At 32.3% G+C, this 12,299-nt stretch overlaps 3 protein-coding genes across 3 annotated transcripts; 1 reads left to right on the forward strand and 2 right to left on the reverse strand.

The window, feature by feature from the left end:
• The first annotated feature begins 1,441 nt into the window (after nt 1-1,441).
• Tsp_00558 (cytochrome b5 domain-containing protein 2) lies at nt 1,442-3,928 on the forward strand. Its single transcript, XM_003376311.1, is given in 9 exon segments — nt 1,442-1,499; nt 1,519-1,812; nt 2,077-2,221; nt 2,248-2,426; nt 3,001-3,187; nt 3,247-3,461; nt 3,567-3,591; nt 3,793-3,835; nt 3,869-3,928. 9 exon segments carry the CDS (start codon nt 1,442-1,444, stop codon nt 3,926-3,928), a joined length of 1,206 nt encoding a protein of 401 aa, XP_003376359.1.
• Nucleotides 3,929-6,009: 2,081 nt separating this feature from the next.
• Tsp_00557 (fructosamine-3-kinase) lies at nt 6,010-6,506 on the reverse strand. The gene is made up of 3 exons (XM_003376312.1): nt 6,407-6,506; nt 6,212-6,346; nt 6,010-6,104 (listed from the first exon to the last, which is right to left on the reverse strand). Exons 1-3 carry the CDS (start codon nt 6,504-6,506, stop codon nt 6,010-6,012), a joined length of 330 nt encoding a protein of 109 aa, XP_003376360.1.
• Nucleotides 6,507-6,537: 31 nt separating this feature from the next.
• Tsp_00556 (putative sorting nexin-13) lies at nt 6,538-11,967 on the reverse strand. Its single transcript, XM_003376313.1, is given in 28 exon segments — nt 6,538-6,591; nt 6,661-6,829; nt 6,896-6,999; nt 7,078-7,161; nt 7,221-7,435; nt 7,681-7,794; nt 7,851-7,963; nt 8,109-8,389; nt 8,455-8,592; nt 8,653-8,763; nt 8,831-8,935; nt 8,991-9,136; nt 9,195-9,240; nt 9,308-9,529; nt 9,593-9,697; nt 9,748-9,891; nt 9,953-10,008; nt 10,072-10,168; nt 10,258-10,352; nt 10,415-10,556; nt 10,614-10,697; nt 10,776-10,851; nt 10,948-11,130; nt 11,185-11,306; nt 11,429-11,500; nt 11,592-11,700; nt 11,887-11,918; nt 11,929-11,967. The coding sequence occupies 28 exon segments, from the start codon at nt 11,965-11,967 to the stop codon at nt 6,538-6,540; spliced, it is 3,258 nt and encodes a 1,085-aa protein (XP_003376361.1).
• Between the last annotated feature and the right edge of the window lie 332 nt (nt 11,968-12,299).

Consider the following 12,299-nt stretch of genomic DNA (forward strand, 5'->3'; position numbering starts at 1 on the left):
TCCTCTGTCAATTTTCAGTTTTAATAATAATAATAATTTGATGTTTGTTGATACGACAGTCACCATTATTGCTTTTATTTGAACAATTCAGAAAAAAATATATTGCCGTATTTATAATCAGCACCAATTGAAACAGAACCAATGCATGCATTGATCATCAGAATAATTTGCTTACTTGAGAGATAAATGAAAATGAAATAAAATAATGGAAAAGTACAATGGATTGTTTCATTTTTATTAAATAGGAATCAATCAGTGTAAGCATTAATAATTAAAAAAATGTAAGCAAATATTTCAAAATATAAAATTTTCGATTCAACAATTTGCTCGAATTAATCAAATAACAGAAACACGGATCTGTATATAGGAGGTATAGTAAATATTATTTTGCACACTTATTTGGAACAGTTTTTAAGCTTGCTGTACAGATAAAACGAAATCTTTTATCACTTGTCACTTATCACATCTTTCTCTGTTGTTTTTTGTTTAATATTTTTGTTTAATATATTTTTGAAAAATTTATAAATTATAATACAATGTCAGTCAGCACTGTCCACACACACACACACACACACACACACACACACACATATATATATATATATATATGTTACGGGTAGGCGTCGTTTTCTTCTAAATTTGTACTTCTGCTTAGGCAGCCGCTCATCACTGCTTTGTACTGCATAGCATTTTTTTAAGAAAAATTGAGTAGGTAAAAAGTTTTATCATTTGAGTTTCTGATGCAGGTTCTTTTTGGCAAAAATTACAGTTTTGAATCCAAATTGTAACAAATGCATTGTCATCATCATTAAACACCTTCTCTTGGCGTCATACAACCTCTAAATCTACAAATCACAGAAGCAAATTTGTTGGAAAAAATAATCAAAAGAGTTGAAAATAAAATTATTCACTTTTTGCTGTACGCTCTCAAAGATGCCGTTGTCAACATTTTTCGTACTTTTCCGCTTTAAAAGGATATCCATAAAATGAGCATAATACTGTTTTTAACAGTAGTTAAGTTTAGTCTACAGAAAAACATAGATAACTTTTGGTTGGAAAAACGTTTGTATTTTCTAGACATAACGTAAAACGCGCATATAACACTTATTTTTATATTTAGAAACAAAATTTTATATTTCAGTAATGCCCGTCATACAAGTAATAATTACATTACTTTGAAATTTTCTTTGTAACTTATGCAGATAATCATGAAAATTGCAGATTTTAGTCGTAAATTACTGTAAATATTACCTGATGATCGTGTACTGTAACATAGGTCTTCAAAATTTAATTAAAGCAACGACTGGCCGGCCAGTGGATCACTCGCTCGACGGAAGTGGTTTACATTTGCTAATAAACACTTCGCTGATGTCATTCCCGAAGAGACGCATGCTCTGCCGGGGATGAGAGAAGTCGTGCAGTTAGCATTGCAATGCTTTTGATGGTGGATTTGGAAATTCATGTTTTATCCGAAGTTAGTTGTCGTCACAACGTTGCAGGTTTTCCTCATATCTGCAGCCGTCAGCTATTACAATCTCACGGCTCCGGCTGTCGTTTCGAGCTTGAAAAAGTTCCTCGATGACTGGCTATTGCTACTTGAGCAACGTGTGCGCAATTTTCCAATTCGATCTACAAAATTTGTTCTTTCGTCGAGTAAAAATCGATTGCACTTTTTCACGAAATCCGAACTGAGCTCATATGATGGAAGTGTCAAATCCAAAGGGCTTTATTTGGCTATACTTGGTCGCATATACGATGTTTCTCGTGGCAGAGAACATTACGGACCCGGAGGTGCTTATCACATTTTTGCCGGTGAGTTTCATCCAGCATATGTTTATTTACCTTATTTGTTCATAGTATTTTTTGTGATGTTGTTGAATTTTTCTTTTAATATGATGTGATTGATTTGTTAGTAATGAAATTTGTGATCTGCCCAAATTGATAATCAAATGAATTTGTTTCTATGCTTGTGTAGATGTAAAAAGCTTGATAATTGTAAACGATTTCTTAATTTGATTTTTGAGATTCACGCATTCTACTAATGAGTTTGTGCTTGTGATAAATTAATTTTGTTAGGTCGAGATGCAACCCGAGCTTTTGTTACTGGCGACTTGTCAGCAGAAGGTGCCTCTGACGATTTGACCAATTTATCGAATGAAGAAATTATTGCTGTTCAACAGTGGGCAGACTTTTATGACAAAGAATACGAACTCGTCGGTGAGTTTATTTTCTTGTTCTTGTTTGAAGTTCTTCTCATACTTTCCACTTTTCCGCTTTATTCTTTTACGCACGAAGCATCCGCTTAGTAGAAGCGTTGTCAGGGGAACGAGGTGAAGCATTGATAAACATATTTTCATTGCCAGCAACAGATGTGCGGACAAACTTTAACGATGCCTCTGCAATAGCTATAGCTGTGATAATGATCCGTTTATGAGAAGAAATTTTTTGTTTAATTTTAATATCAAACCTCTGCTTTTAATGAAAAATTGAGACTATATGTTTTGTTTAATGAATGAATTTAATTTGATAATTTTTACAAGGTATATACTCATAATGTTGGTTTTTTATTTAGAATTCATTGCCGCCGTTCATCCATTGCAAAACATTTTTTCATAATGCATTTGTTTACTATTTTTCAAAGAATACTGATTAATTACTGTTAGTACTGCAAATTATTATCAAAATTATATCATCAATCAAATATTATGCAATATATGAAGTTTATTTAATAGCTAATGTAATATGTATGTAATTACAGCTAATATGTATGATAATATAGTTAATATAATTATACTTAATAGTTTATTTGACTTCTCGCAGAAGAATAATTACATGCAGTGTAATATTAATTTCAGTTCAAGAAGTGAGCAGCACTTTTGTACGCATTGCACTTAGAACAATTTGTAGTAGTGAATGTCGTGAATTGTATATAATATTTTTTGATTGCATTTCCATGTTAAACTTTTATGTCACTTTTTTCGCTTATTTATCTGAATTTAGGCATATTGAAAGGAACTTATTATAATTCGGACGGCAATCCTACTCGAAGTTTGGAAGATTATAAAATTCGTTTGAATAAAGCACTGAAATGGAAACAGGAAGAAGATGCAGAAGCAGAACGTTTTCCACCTTGCAATTCTGAGTGGATCCAAGGAGGCGGTGGTCGAGTTTGGTGTAGCCACAACAGGTATGCTTTATGCGTATTGGAGTGTGATTGAATTTAAAGATAAACTGTAAAATTCATAGCGGAGGCGTGAAGCGCCGTTGGGCAGGTGTACCGAGAAAATTACTTAAGCCAGGGTCAAAGCATTCACGATGTGTTTGCGTGAAGAATGATGGCACTGTTCAGAAAGAAGAAGACAACGTAAATGATGAAGAAGCCCAATCATTCAGTAGACATGGTGATTTTGATCATCCTAATTTACTTCAGTATAGCAACTGCGATCCGGAGGCTGTTTCTTGTAAATTGCAAGGTGACGACTAATTTTACAGATTATTAAAATGAAAGTAGTTAATAATTATTATTGACAAACATCATTTTAAAAAAGTTCAGAGATTTAATTTAGCTAGGCTCACATTGTCATTATTCCGGTATTTGAAAATATGATCAATTTGAAGTTAAATATATTGCCTGATGCTACATTCAGGAAAAGCTGTCTCTTGAAATATTTTTTATAGTGTCTCTTTTTCCCTCGATATTTCTATTAGTATTATTCTGCTTTTCCAAATAAAAATCAGCGTATATGACTTAGGATCTATCGTTACTTGGATAATTATCTTAGTTCCATTCAGTTTTTCAAGACCATCACCAACACCACACACGCACTGTCGAAAAGTGTATCAGATATGCATATGATAGCGTTTCCAGAGCACTTTGCACCAGATCGAATTGGATCCACAGCGGATGTCATCTGAACCACGAATTTAAACAGTTTCTATGAAAACAGATTTATGATAGCAAAAATTACCTTGGATGAGAAAGTATCACCATCAGAGGGATAGTTATTTTAAAGAAGAAGTTCAAGAAGCAACGTGCACATAACAACGTAGGATGTAATGGCGTATGCATAAAATAATTTCGAACTGAAAAATTTTAATGCAAAACTAATGATTCAATTCACCCGTAAATAAGAGTTCAATGAACGTTTTTACCTTTCTGAACAATGATGCTGCATGTTTTTAAACGCTCTTTTCGCTGGAAAATTACTGTTTCCAAATACAGAAGCAATTTCAATTTTTTACTGACATATTTATATAAGTTTTAAGCATTATCTTACATATCAACTTACTAGTTTGTTAAACGTATAAAAATCTGAATAGCGTCTAGTCATGAATTTCTTCTAATTCAGTTTTCTCACTTGAATATTATACACAGCAAGCAGGTTCTACTGGTCATTGCCAATACCTTTACTTATTATACTAAATTATTGCATTAATTTCAAAAAAAGTAGTATTTGACAAACATCAAAAATCATCACATCAATCGTAATGGTCCGTTTCATAAGTAACGGCAGTAATGATATCTTAAAATTTGTTAATATGTGACAATTATAAGTTCAAAAGCAAATTTATCTGATAATAAAAGAAAACTTATATGAAAATATCTGATCGCTTGATGAAAATAGTAAAAATTGAAAAGAAATTTCAAAATAAGTGATATACTTTAAGAAAACCTGAAGCGGATTTAACCAGCTGAAGTAAAATAACATTAAACGCAACTTCACTTTTTGTTAAAAATGTTAATTAGGCGCAAGAGCATTTTTGAAAAAAGTGAAGAGTTTTGGGTTCGTGAAATTTCAAAATTAAAAATTCCATTTTTGAACATTTCAGTCTTCGAAACATATGCATCCTACATTTTAATAATTTTGTTGTGGTCATTCGATTTATAAAAATATGAAATAATTTCATAATGCATTGGAAACAAATATTCATTTCCAATATCTTGTGTAAGTGTTTTCCGTAGAAGCTATGACTCAGGGCTATTGCCTCAATGACTGCAATCTGCGTTCAACATTCGTCCCTTTTCAGCTTCGGCGAATGAAATTGAAGACAATAAAAAGAAAGGACAAGAATGCAATCGATTAATGAAAGTGCTTATTAGAAAGTGCTTTTGACAATCACTGTGATAATTCACAACAGTGTTTCCTAAACCTTTTCAAGCTATCACCCCCTTGAGAGGGAGATATTTTTCAAACGCTCCCCTAAATTACTGCCAAAAAGATGATAAATTTTTAAATAGATTATTTATTTTAATCGAATTTTCTTTCAAAAATAATCGTATAGTGAGGAAACAATTAATGTGATGGATGGGTTTGGTGCGTTGCGACTAATCTGTTTACATGAAGTTCAATGTTGCTAAGAACAGTCGTAAGTGCCATGAGTGAAGAAGATGAAGAAGACTGATTGCAGAGAGTCGTATTACATTAAACACACAAAAATTAATCAGTATTCTTAAAACAACTGCTGAATTGTAATTGTAATTGACAGTTTCATCTGAAGTTAGTTGCCAGCTGCAAGTATTCTCTTTATGAAAGCAATTAGTCCCATCAAGTGTTGTCTGAGCTGTTATGTGACAAAAGTGACATTAAAGTAACTCTATTTAGCCACCGTAGTCTCTCTTGCAAAGCTTCTCTTGTCAAAAAGCATTTCAGACCTGGGCAGCTTTATCACAGTTTTGCCGTTGAGTTTATTACATATGCTTATTTAACTAATTTGTTTCTTCCTCTTGTAGTAAGTTTTGTGATATTGTTGGATTTTCTTTTCATTGGAATGCGATTCATTTTTTATTAATAAAATTTGTCATCCGCCTATGCAGGTAATCAAATGGATTTGTCCATATGCTATCATTGATGTAGAAAAGCTGGATAAATGTAAATAATTTCTCATCTGTTCTTTAAGATTGAAACATTTTAACAGTAATTACTTTGTTCATGTAATAAAGTAAGTTTGTTAAGTTCAGATACAACCCATGCCATGCAATCAGTATGAATTATATCACACTATATAATTTCAATTTATAGCATAATCATTATATGATCTTTCCTGTAATTGCTCGCACATGAGAAATGACCATGTCACAATAATTGCTACCGCCGAAGTGATTCCTAGAAATTTAATGACATCATTTTACTTATTACTGTTGTAAAATAAACTAAAAACAGTACAACCTACCAGTGATTCAAATAATGAAACAGTTGATATAACAAAAGACGTTCTTCTTCACCACGTTCTTTTGGTATTACTGTTCGATAGCCTTGGAAAAATTTTGGTGGCAACTGGCCGAACATGGTAGCAATTCCAAAGTCGAATTCGTTGTGACCATAAAAACTGGCCGGATCAAAAGCAACTAAACAGAATAAAAATGACATGTGACAGACAATTAAAATTTCACAAACAAATCCTATACCTGCACCGTTGGAAGTTTCACCAACGTTGCCAGGCCAGAGATCTCCATGCAACAGAGACGGCTTAATTTGTGGCAAATTAACAAACATCCGCGGTGCCATGTTAATCAAATATGGCCACAAATAAAACAGATTATGGTTGTTGTGCTTTTCCATCGCCATGTCGTACTGTTTCTGCAACCGCTGTCTTAAAAAGAATTCCTAAAAAAGCAAGCATACATTTTTGCCACCTGCAGTTGCACTTTTTGTTTCATACCACCCAGTTGTCATTCCAAGTATTCTCCATTATCAACGAACCGCATGCAGTATCAACGTGGAAGCCAAACCGCTCCACTACTTGAATTTCAAATTCATCATGTTTCGCTGTCACCCATTTCGCTCGTTCCTCTTCGACTTTCATCAGCTCAGCGTTGTGTAGATGAAGTCTGAACAAAAAAAGTCAAATAAAAAATTCTGCTATTTATATTAGAAATATAAAGTTTTTCCCAAACTTTGCCATCTGAACTCCAAAATCGAATGCATATTTACTCAACGACTTCATCTGCGGAATGTATTCCGCCACAAGAAGAGCTCCGTTGCTAGGCACTTCAATACACTGAAAATATAAAACTCGAAATAAATTTTCAATTCAAAAAATTTCAGATAAATTAATTTCTACTTTATCAGAAATTACCTTGATTGGTTTGGGCACTTGAATACAATTCGCAGCGTACAACCATCTCAAGCTTGCATATTCACCCTTCAACTGATCAAAAGCCTGCGCAAATGAGAAAAAGCAATAAAAACGAAAATAATAATTTTTCAGGAACAACTTACTCCATCTGATTCTTGATTAAACTTTACAAAGATAGTGCCATTATCAGTTTTGAAAGCTCTGCCTCTGCTAATGCATCCAGTATACCAACGGTCCAAAGGTTCAAGACATTGAGTTTCAAGCTCTTGCTTAAGCAATTTTATAACAGTTTTTTCATATTCTTCATCATTGAACATTGCAAACTTCAAAACATAGTTTACACTTATTAATTTAAGAACTGTAAAATAATTTTCAAAAATTCAGTGATCAGAATGGACACTTCAATTTTTTCATAAGTGCAAAAATACTAACAAGAGCAAATTACTAATGTAAAGTAATACAATTTATTTTACATTTTATTTCACTTTTTTATAGTAAAATAAAATAAAATTAAAAGTCTTTATAATGATGAAAAATGTTTGTGTATCTTTTCGAAAACTGTCGACTGTAAATTAAGCTTTGGAAAAATGTTGACCAACAAACGTTCAGTGAGTACATAGCACAGCCGTCGATTTAGATTTTTGTATTGAAATGCCTCGAATACTAAGCAAATACCGTTGCAAGAAGTCTCATTTCCAATGAACAATTTCAGTTCATCTAAATTAAACAAAAAAATATACTGTGCTGTTTTTTTCAAGACTTTTTTCACGTACCAGGAAGCATAGCTAATACTTTTGCCTTAGCAGCTATGCGAGTTCTCAACTGTATGCCCGCTGATCGAGGCGGATAACTTTCTGCTAACTGACCATTAGGCCACATTGCATTTCTAAAAATATAGAAGAAAAGGAACCACGGATTACAATTCAATTTCCATGAGCTACCAAAATGATCATCCATTTATCTTCAAAAATGATATGAAAATTATCTAACTTTAAAAAATTAATTATTTATAAACGGAAAGCAATTCACACCTGAACAATTTAATGTAATAAATAAGCTGAGTTTCGCTTGTTAGCCAATGGACATATTCAACAATTTTTCTACTAAAGCTATATCCCTGTGTAGCGTGAATAAATTGCTGCAAAAAGGTCACCATGCGACGCCTTATCCATTGATTCTGATTACGCTGACCAAATATCTCTTCCATCAAGAGCATCAAAATACGCAAGGGAATGCTGTCCATAGATTCATAGCTTAAACTATCCGCTACGCGTCCTCCACAAGCGTCATTTTCTATTTGAGTCTCAGGTATCTGTAAAAGGACATTGTAGCTCATTGTCAAAACCAACAAAACAGAAAATACTTTCACAGTATTACCCCTAATACAGTTCTAGTCACTTTGCCAAGACCATCACCAACACGACACACACCGTCGAAAAGTGTATCAGGCATGGATATGACAGCATTTCCAACGTATTTCACACCAGATCGAATTGGATCCACAACGGATGTAATCTGAAACAGGTATTTGAACAATTTCTTCTATGAAAACAGTTTTAAGATAACAAAAATTACTTTTGATGAGAAAGTACCACCCTCAGTGGGGTATTCCTTTTGGCAAAGAAATTCAAGAAGCAACTTTTCCAAGCCAACGCATCTTCGTAACAGCGCAGGATCCAACAGCGTCTGCATAAAATGAATTCAAATTGAAAAAATTTTAATGCAGAACTAACTAATGCTTAATTAAACTGACCCGTAAATAAGAGTTCAACGAACGTTTTCGCCTTTCCAAAAAATCATGCTGCATGTTGTTGAACGCTCTTTTCGCTGGAAAACTTATTTTTCCCAAATATGGAAACTAAATTTCATTTTTTGCTAAAATATTTACATAAATTTTTTTAGCATTTGCTTACTTTTCGTTTTATTAGACCGTTAAACGTGTAAAAATCTGAATAACGTCTAGTGACAACCCACTGAGCAATGCATTCCTTCTTGTAATTCAGTTTTCTCACTTGAATGTTATATACAGCAAACATGTTCGACTGGTCATTTCCAATACCTTCACTTATTAAATTAATTTTTAAAAAGTAATTTTTCACAAATATAAACTACCACACCAATTGTAGTGATGTCAGTTTCATAGGTGACGTTAGTTAGGATTTCCTGAAATTTTTTAACACTTTGACAAAATACTGAATGGATTTTATCGATTATGAAAAATATTGGATACCATTTCTGTGTCTTCAAAATCATCACATTCGTCTCCAGTTGTGGAATCTATCAACACTTGCGCTGAACTGCACTCTGGCTCTGCTGCAACATCATCTGATTGTTCAGACTCATCCTTGTCCAAAATTGGAAGCAATTTTAATTCTGCCAACAATTTCACGTAGGAATAACTTCGTTTAAATGATAAATAGAAGCGTGGATCTTTTTCCAAAATTTCATAAAGCTGAAAACAGTGTTTAAGAATGCAAAAATTTCTACAACAGAACTATCTTAGATTTATGCTTACACGTCTCTGCAATTCATCAAAGTACTGAGATGGCTGCGCTTTTGTTTTTACTGCCGTTAATAAACGCTTTTTTATATTTTCATCAATATCAACCATTTTTTCACACTAAATGGAAGTATATTATTGAAATTGTAAAAAATAATTTCTACTATTACATTATTTTCCAAATATTGCTTGTAAATTTCTAATGCAACCTCACGAGCTGAAGCGAGAACTGTTGAATCTATTTGCTTGACATCGCCGGCAAAGCTAGTGTCCAAACAATCAGCCTGTGTACTGGAGAAACTGTTCTTGAAACCCTAAGAGAAATAAACAGACAAATAATAAATTATTAAACTTTCGTTTCTCCAAGTTTCTCACTTCTATTGTTAAATATAAGTCAATGTATGATTTGCCATCTGTATGACTCAGGTAATCTGAATATTAATTAAAAAAAACAATATCATTGAAAAAATGACAAAACATAAAAGATGACCAACCAACAAAATAACGAAGCGCGACGTGATTGCAAAGTACAAAAGCCAATGAAAGATCATACATTGCTGCACATTCCTGCCATCCCTCGCCATTGTCATCCTAATCATATAGCAATATATAAAAACACATTCACTATTGTTCATTGTTTCATTTATAAAATGGACTCCATGAATATGCATAAAAATTACCATTTGTGAGTCATTAGTTTGCAGTCGTGAAAGTCGATTAATTACAAGTTTTTTTAAAAATAATAAACTATTCAAACATTGCTTCACTGCATTATCTAAATTTTTAAGATGAGATAAATTTACAATGGTCAGTTTTCTAAGAAATAAAAAAAAATACCATCAGCGCCTCCTGTATCTTTCGAACGCTGAGTTTCAATTTCTTGCTGCAAGACTTCATTTGTAACTGTAAGCTCGTCTGGATCTTCACTGTTTTCCAAAATTGTAATAAAATCTTCATATTTCAACGGAACGTCAGATAACTACATTATGAATAACCAACGTATAATAATAATTTTTCAATATTGCAAAAGTCTTACGTAATTTAACACAGACTGGCAAATGAAATCTGGATCTGAAAGAAGATCCATTAAAGGGGCCAAAATCCTAGAGGCTACTACGTCCTAAAAAAGATAAAATGTTTCGTTAATCCTTATTATTTACATTAATTATGAATCAAAAGCTTTACTCTCAGAATTAACCGAAAAGCATATGGTGAAAAGTCTTTCGGTTGGACCAACAAAAAATTCAAAACTTCTGCCAAACGGCGTAAATAAGCTTAAAAATAAAAATTACTGCTTTAATAAATTTTAATAATAACAATTTTTACTGCTTTCGTGCATCTTTGATGTGGACACCTTCTTGCGACAAAACGTCTTTTCAAGCTCATTTTCCATTTCAAAGAAATATTTCTCTAATACTTCTGCCTTTTCTTCTTGGGTTGAATATGAGTTTTTAATGCAACGTTGCTTCGCTTTGCGAAATAGCCTTAAATGGGTGGCAAAATCGTCGACAACATCGTGTGTCAACAACGGTACCCAATTTACCCTTCTTAATCTATAAACAATAATGATTTCATTAACATAAACAAATAAATAAGCAATATCTCACTGAGTGATAAGAGATCGTAACGAACGTAGAACCAGTACTCGCAAGCATTTGGCAAATGAATCATCATTCGTTAAAACAGAATACCATGACTGAACAAAATCCCGAAGAGCTAAATCCAAAACCTACATACATTTAATACAGATACATACTAAAACAAAATAAACTCTTAGATGCAAATTTAAATTACTTGATGTTATAATTAACAAATAATTTAATAAATGTTATACAAATCATATAAACTAACTTCATTTATAAGTCGTTCTAAATTTTCAGAGCACTGAAGTTTCACGTTACTTTCAGAGGGCATATCTTTCATCTACAATTGTAATGAATTTAAGTATATGAGCAATTAGCTGAACAGCTAATCAATAAATCCCTAATTTAAAGAGCACAGAAAGATATTTTACCTTATCAATAACATGTTCACCTTCACTTATTGCGTGTATCCCACGTAAATCTTCCAAAAACATGGGAAAACGATATTCATATAAATAATAGAACTGACGAAGTAAAATTCTAAAAACAATACAGTTAAAGTTATCTTATTGAATTAAAATCTTACCCTAATAAAAATGAAAAAAGGCATAAAAAAAAGACTCCACAGCCATAGATGCCAAATGACTGTACAGACAAACAAATTAAAATCAAGAAACAAAATTTCCCGTTCGAAAAGGGAAAGATCATTTGATTCTCTGCAGTAACAATTTACAGTTTGTACTCAGCCAGTAGTGTATCTAAAAATACTTTTAAAATTAGATTGGAGACGTGATTTTTCATGTACATTTAAAATTTAAACTGTTCACCATAAAATTGCATTTTTAGTAATTTAATTTCATATTTTCCATTCCATGTAATTTTTGTAATTTATTTATACCTTCTTCTCACTGTATTACAGTAACCTACAAGATTATCCAGCTAGATTTGTAATAAGAATTACAAAAAAAAAGCAATCGCAATGAAAATATTCTCATCTTTAGACGATTTTAAAGTACAATGCATTACAGTAACAAATTGTACAATAACAGCTTTTTAGAAAAATAATTAACAACTTTTTATTACATTAATATATTGTTTTTTTCATCTCACTTATTGTAAACATTGCAGAATAACAAAAA

Source organism: Trichinella spiralis (assembly GCF_000181795.1).
Source record: "Trichinella spiralis strain ISS 195 chromosome Unknown Scfld4, whole genome shotgun sequence".
Classification (NCBI taxonomy): domain Eukaryota; kingdom Metazoa; phylum Nematoda; class Enoplea; order Trichinellida; family Trichinellidae; genus Trichinella; species Trichinella spiralis.

Excerpts from the sequence above, each read along its gene's own strand:
- Tsp_00558 (XM_003376311.1), top strand. The coding sequence starts at position 1,442 with ATGGTGGATTTGGAAATTCATGTTTTATCCGAAGTTAGTTGTCGTCAC. Across the intron at positions 1,813-2,076 it reads TGCTTATCACATTTTTGCCG|GTCGAGATGCAACCCGAGCT; the intron begins GTGAGTTTCATC and ends TAATTTTGTTAG. Across the intron at positions 2,222-2,247 it reads GAATACGAACTCGTCGGTGA|TTCTTCTCATACTTTCCACT; the intron begins GTTTATTTTCTT and ends TCTTGTTTGAAG.
- Tsp_00557 (XM_003376312.1), bottom strand. The coding sequence starts at position 6,506 with ATGGCACCGCGGATGTTTGTTAATTTGCCACAAATTAAGCCGTCTCTG. Across the intron at positions 6,347-6,406 it reads TGAAACTTCCAACGGTGCAG|TTGCTTTTGATCCGGCCAGT; the intron begins GTATAGGATTTG and ends TATTCTGTTTAG. Across the intron at positions 6,105-6,211 it reads AGAACGTGGTGAAGAAGAAC|GAATCACTTCGGCGGTAGCA; the intron begins GTCTTTTGTTAT and ends TTAAATTTCTAG.
- Tsp_00556 (XM_003376313.1), bottom strand. The coding sequence starts at position 11,967 with ATGTACATGAAAAATCACGTCTCCAATCTAATTTTAAAA. Across the intron at positions 10,353-10,414 it reads AGATACAGGAGGCGCTGATG|ATAATGCAGTGAAGCAATGT; the intron begins GTATTTTTTTTT and ends TTAAAAATTTAG. Across the intron at positions 10,009-10,071 it reads CGCGCTTCGTTATTTTGTTG|ATTACCTGAGTCATACAGAT; the intron begins GTTGGTCATCTT and ends ATTAATATTCAG.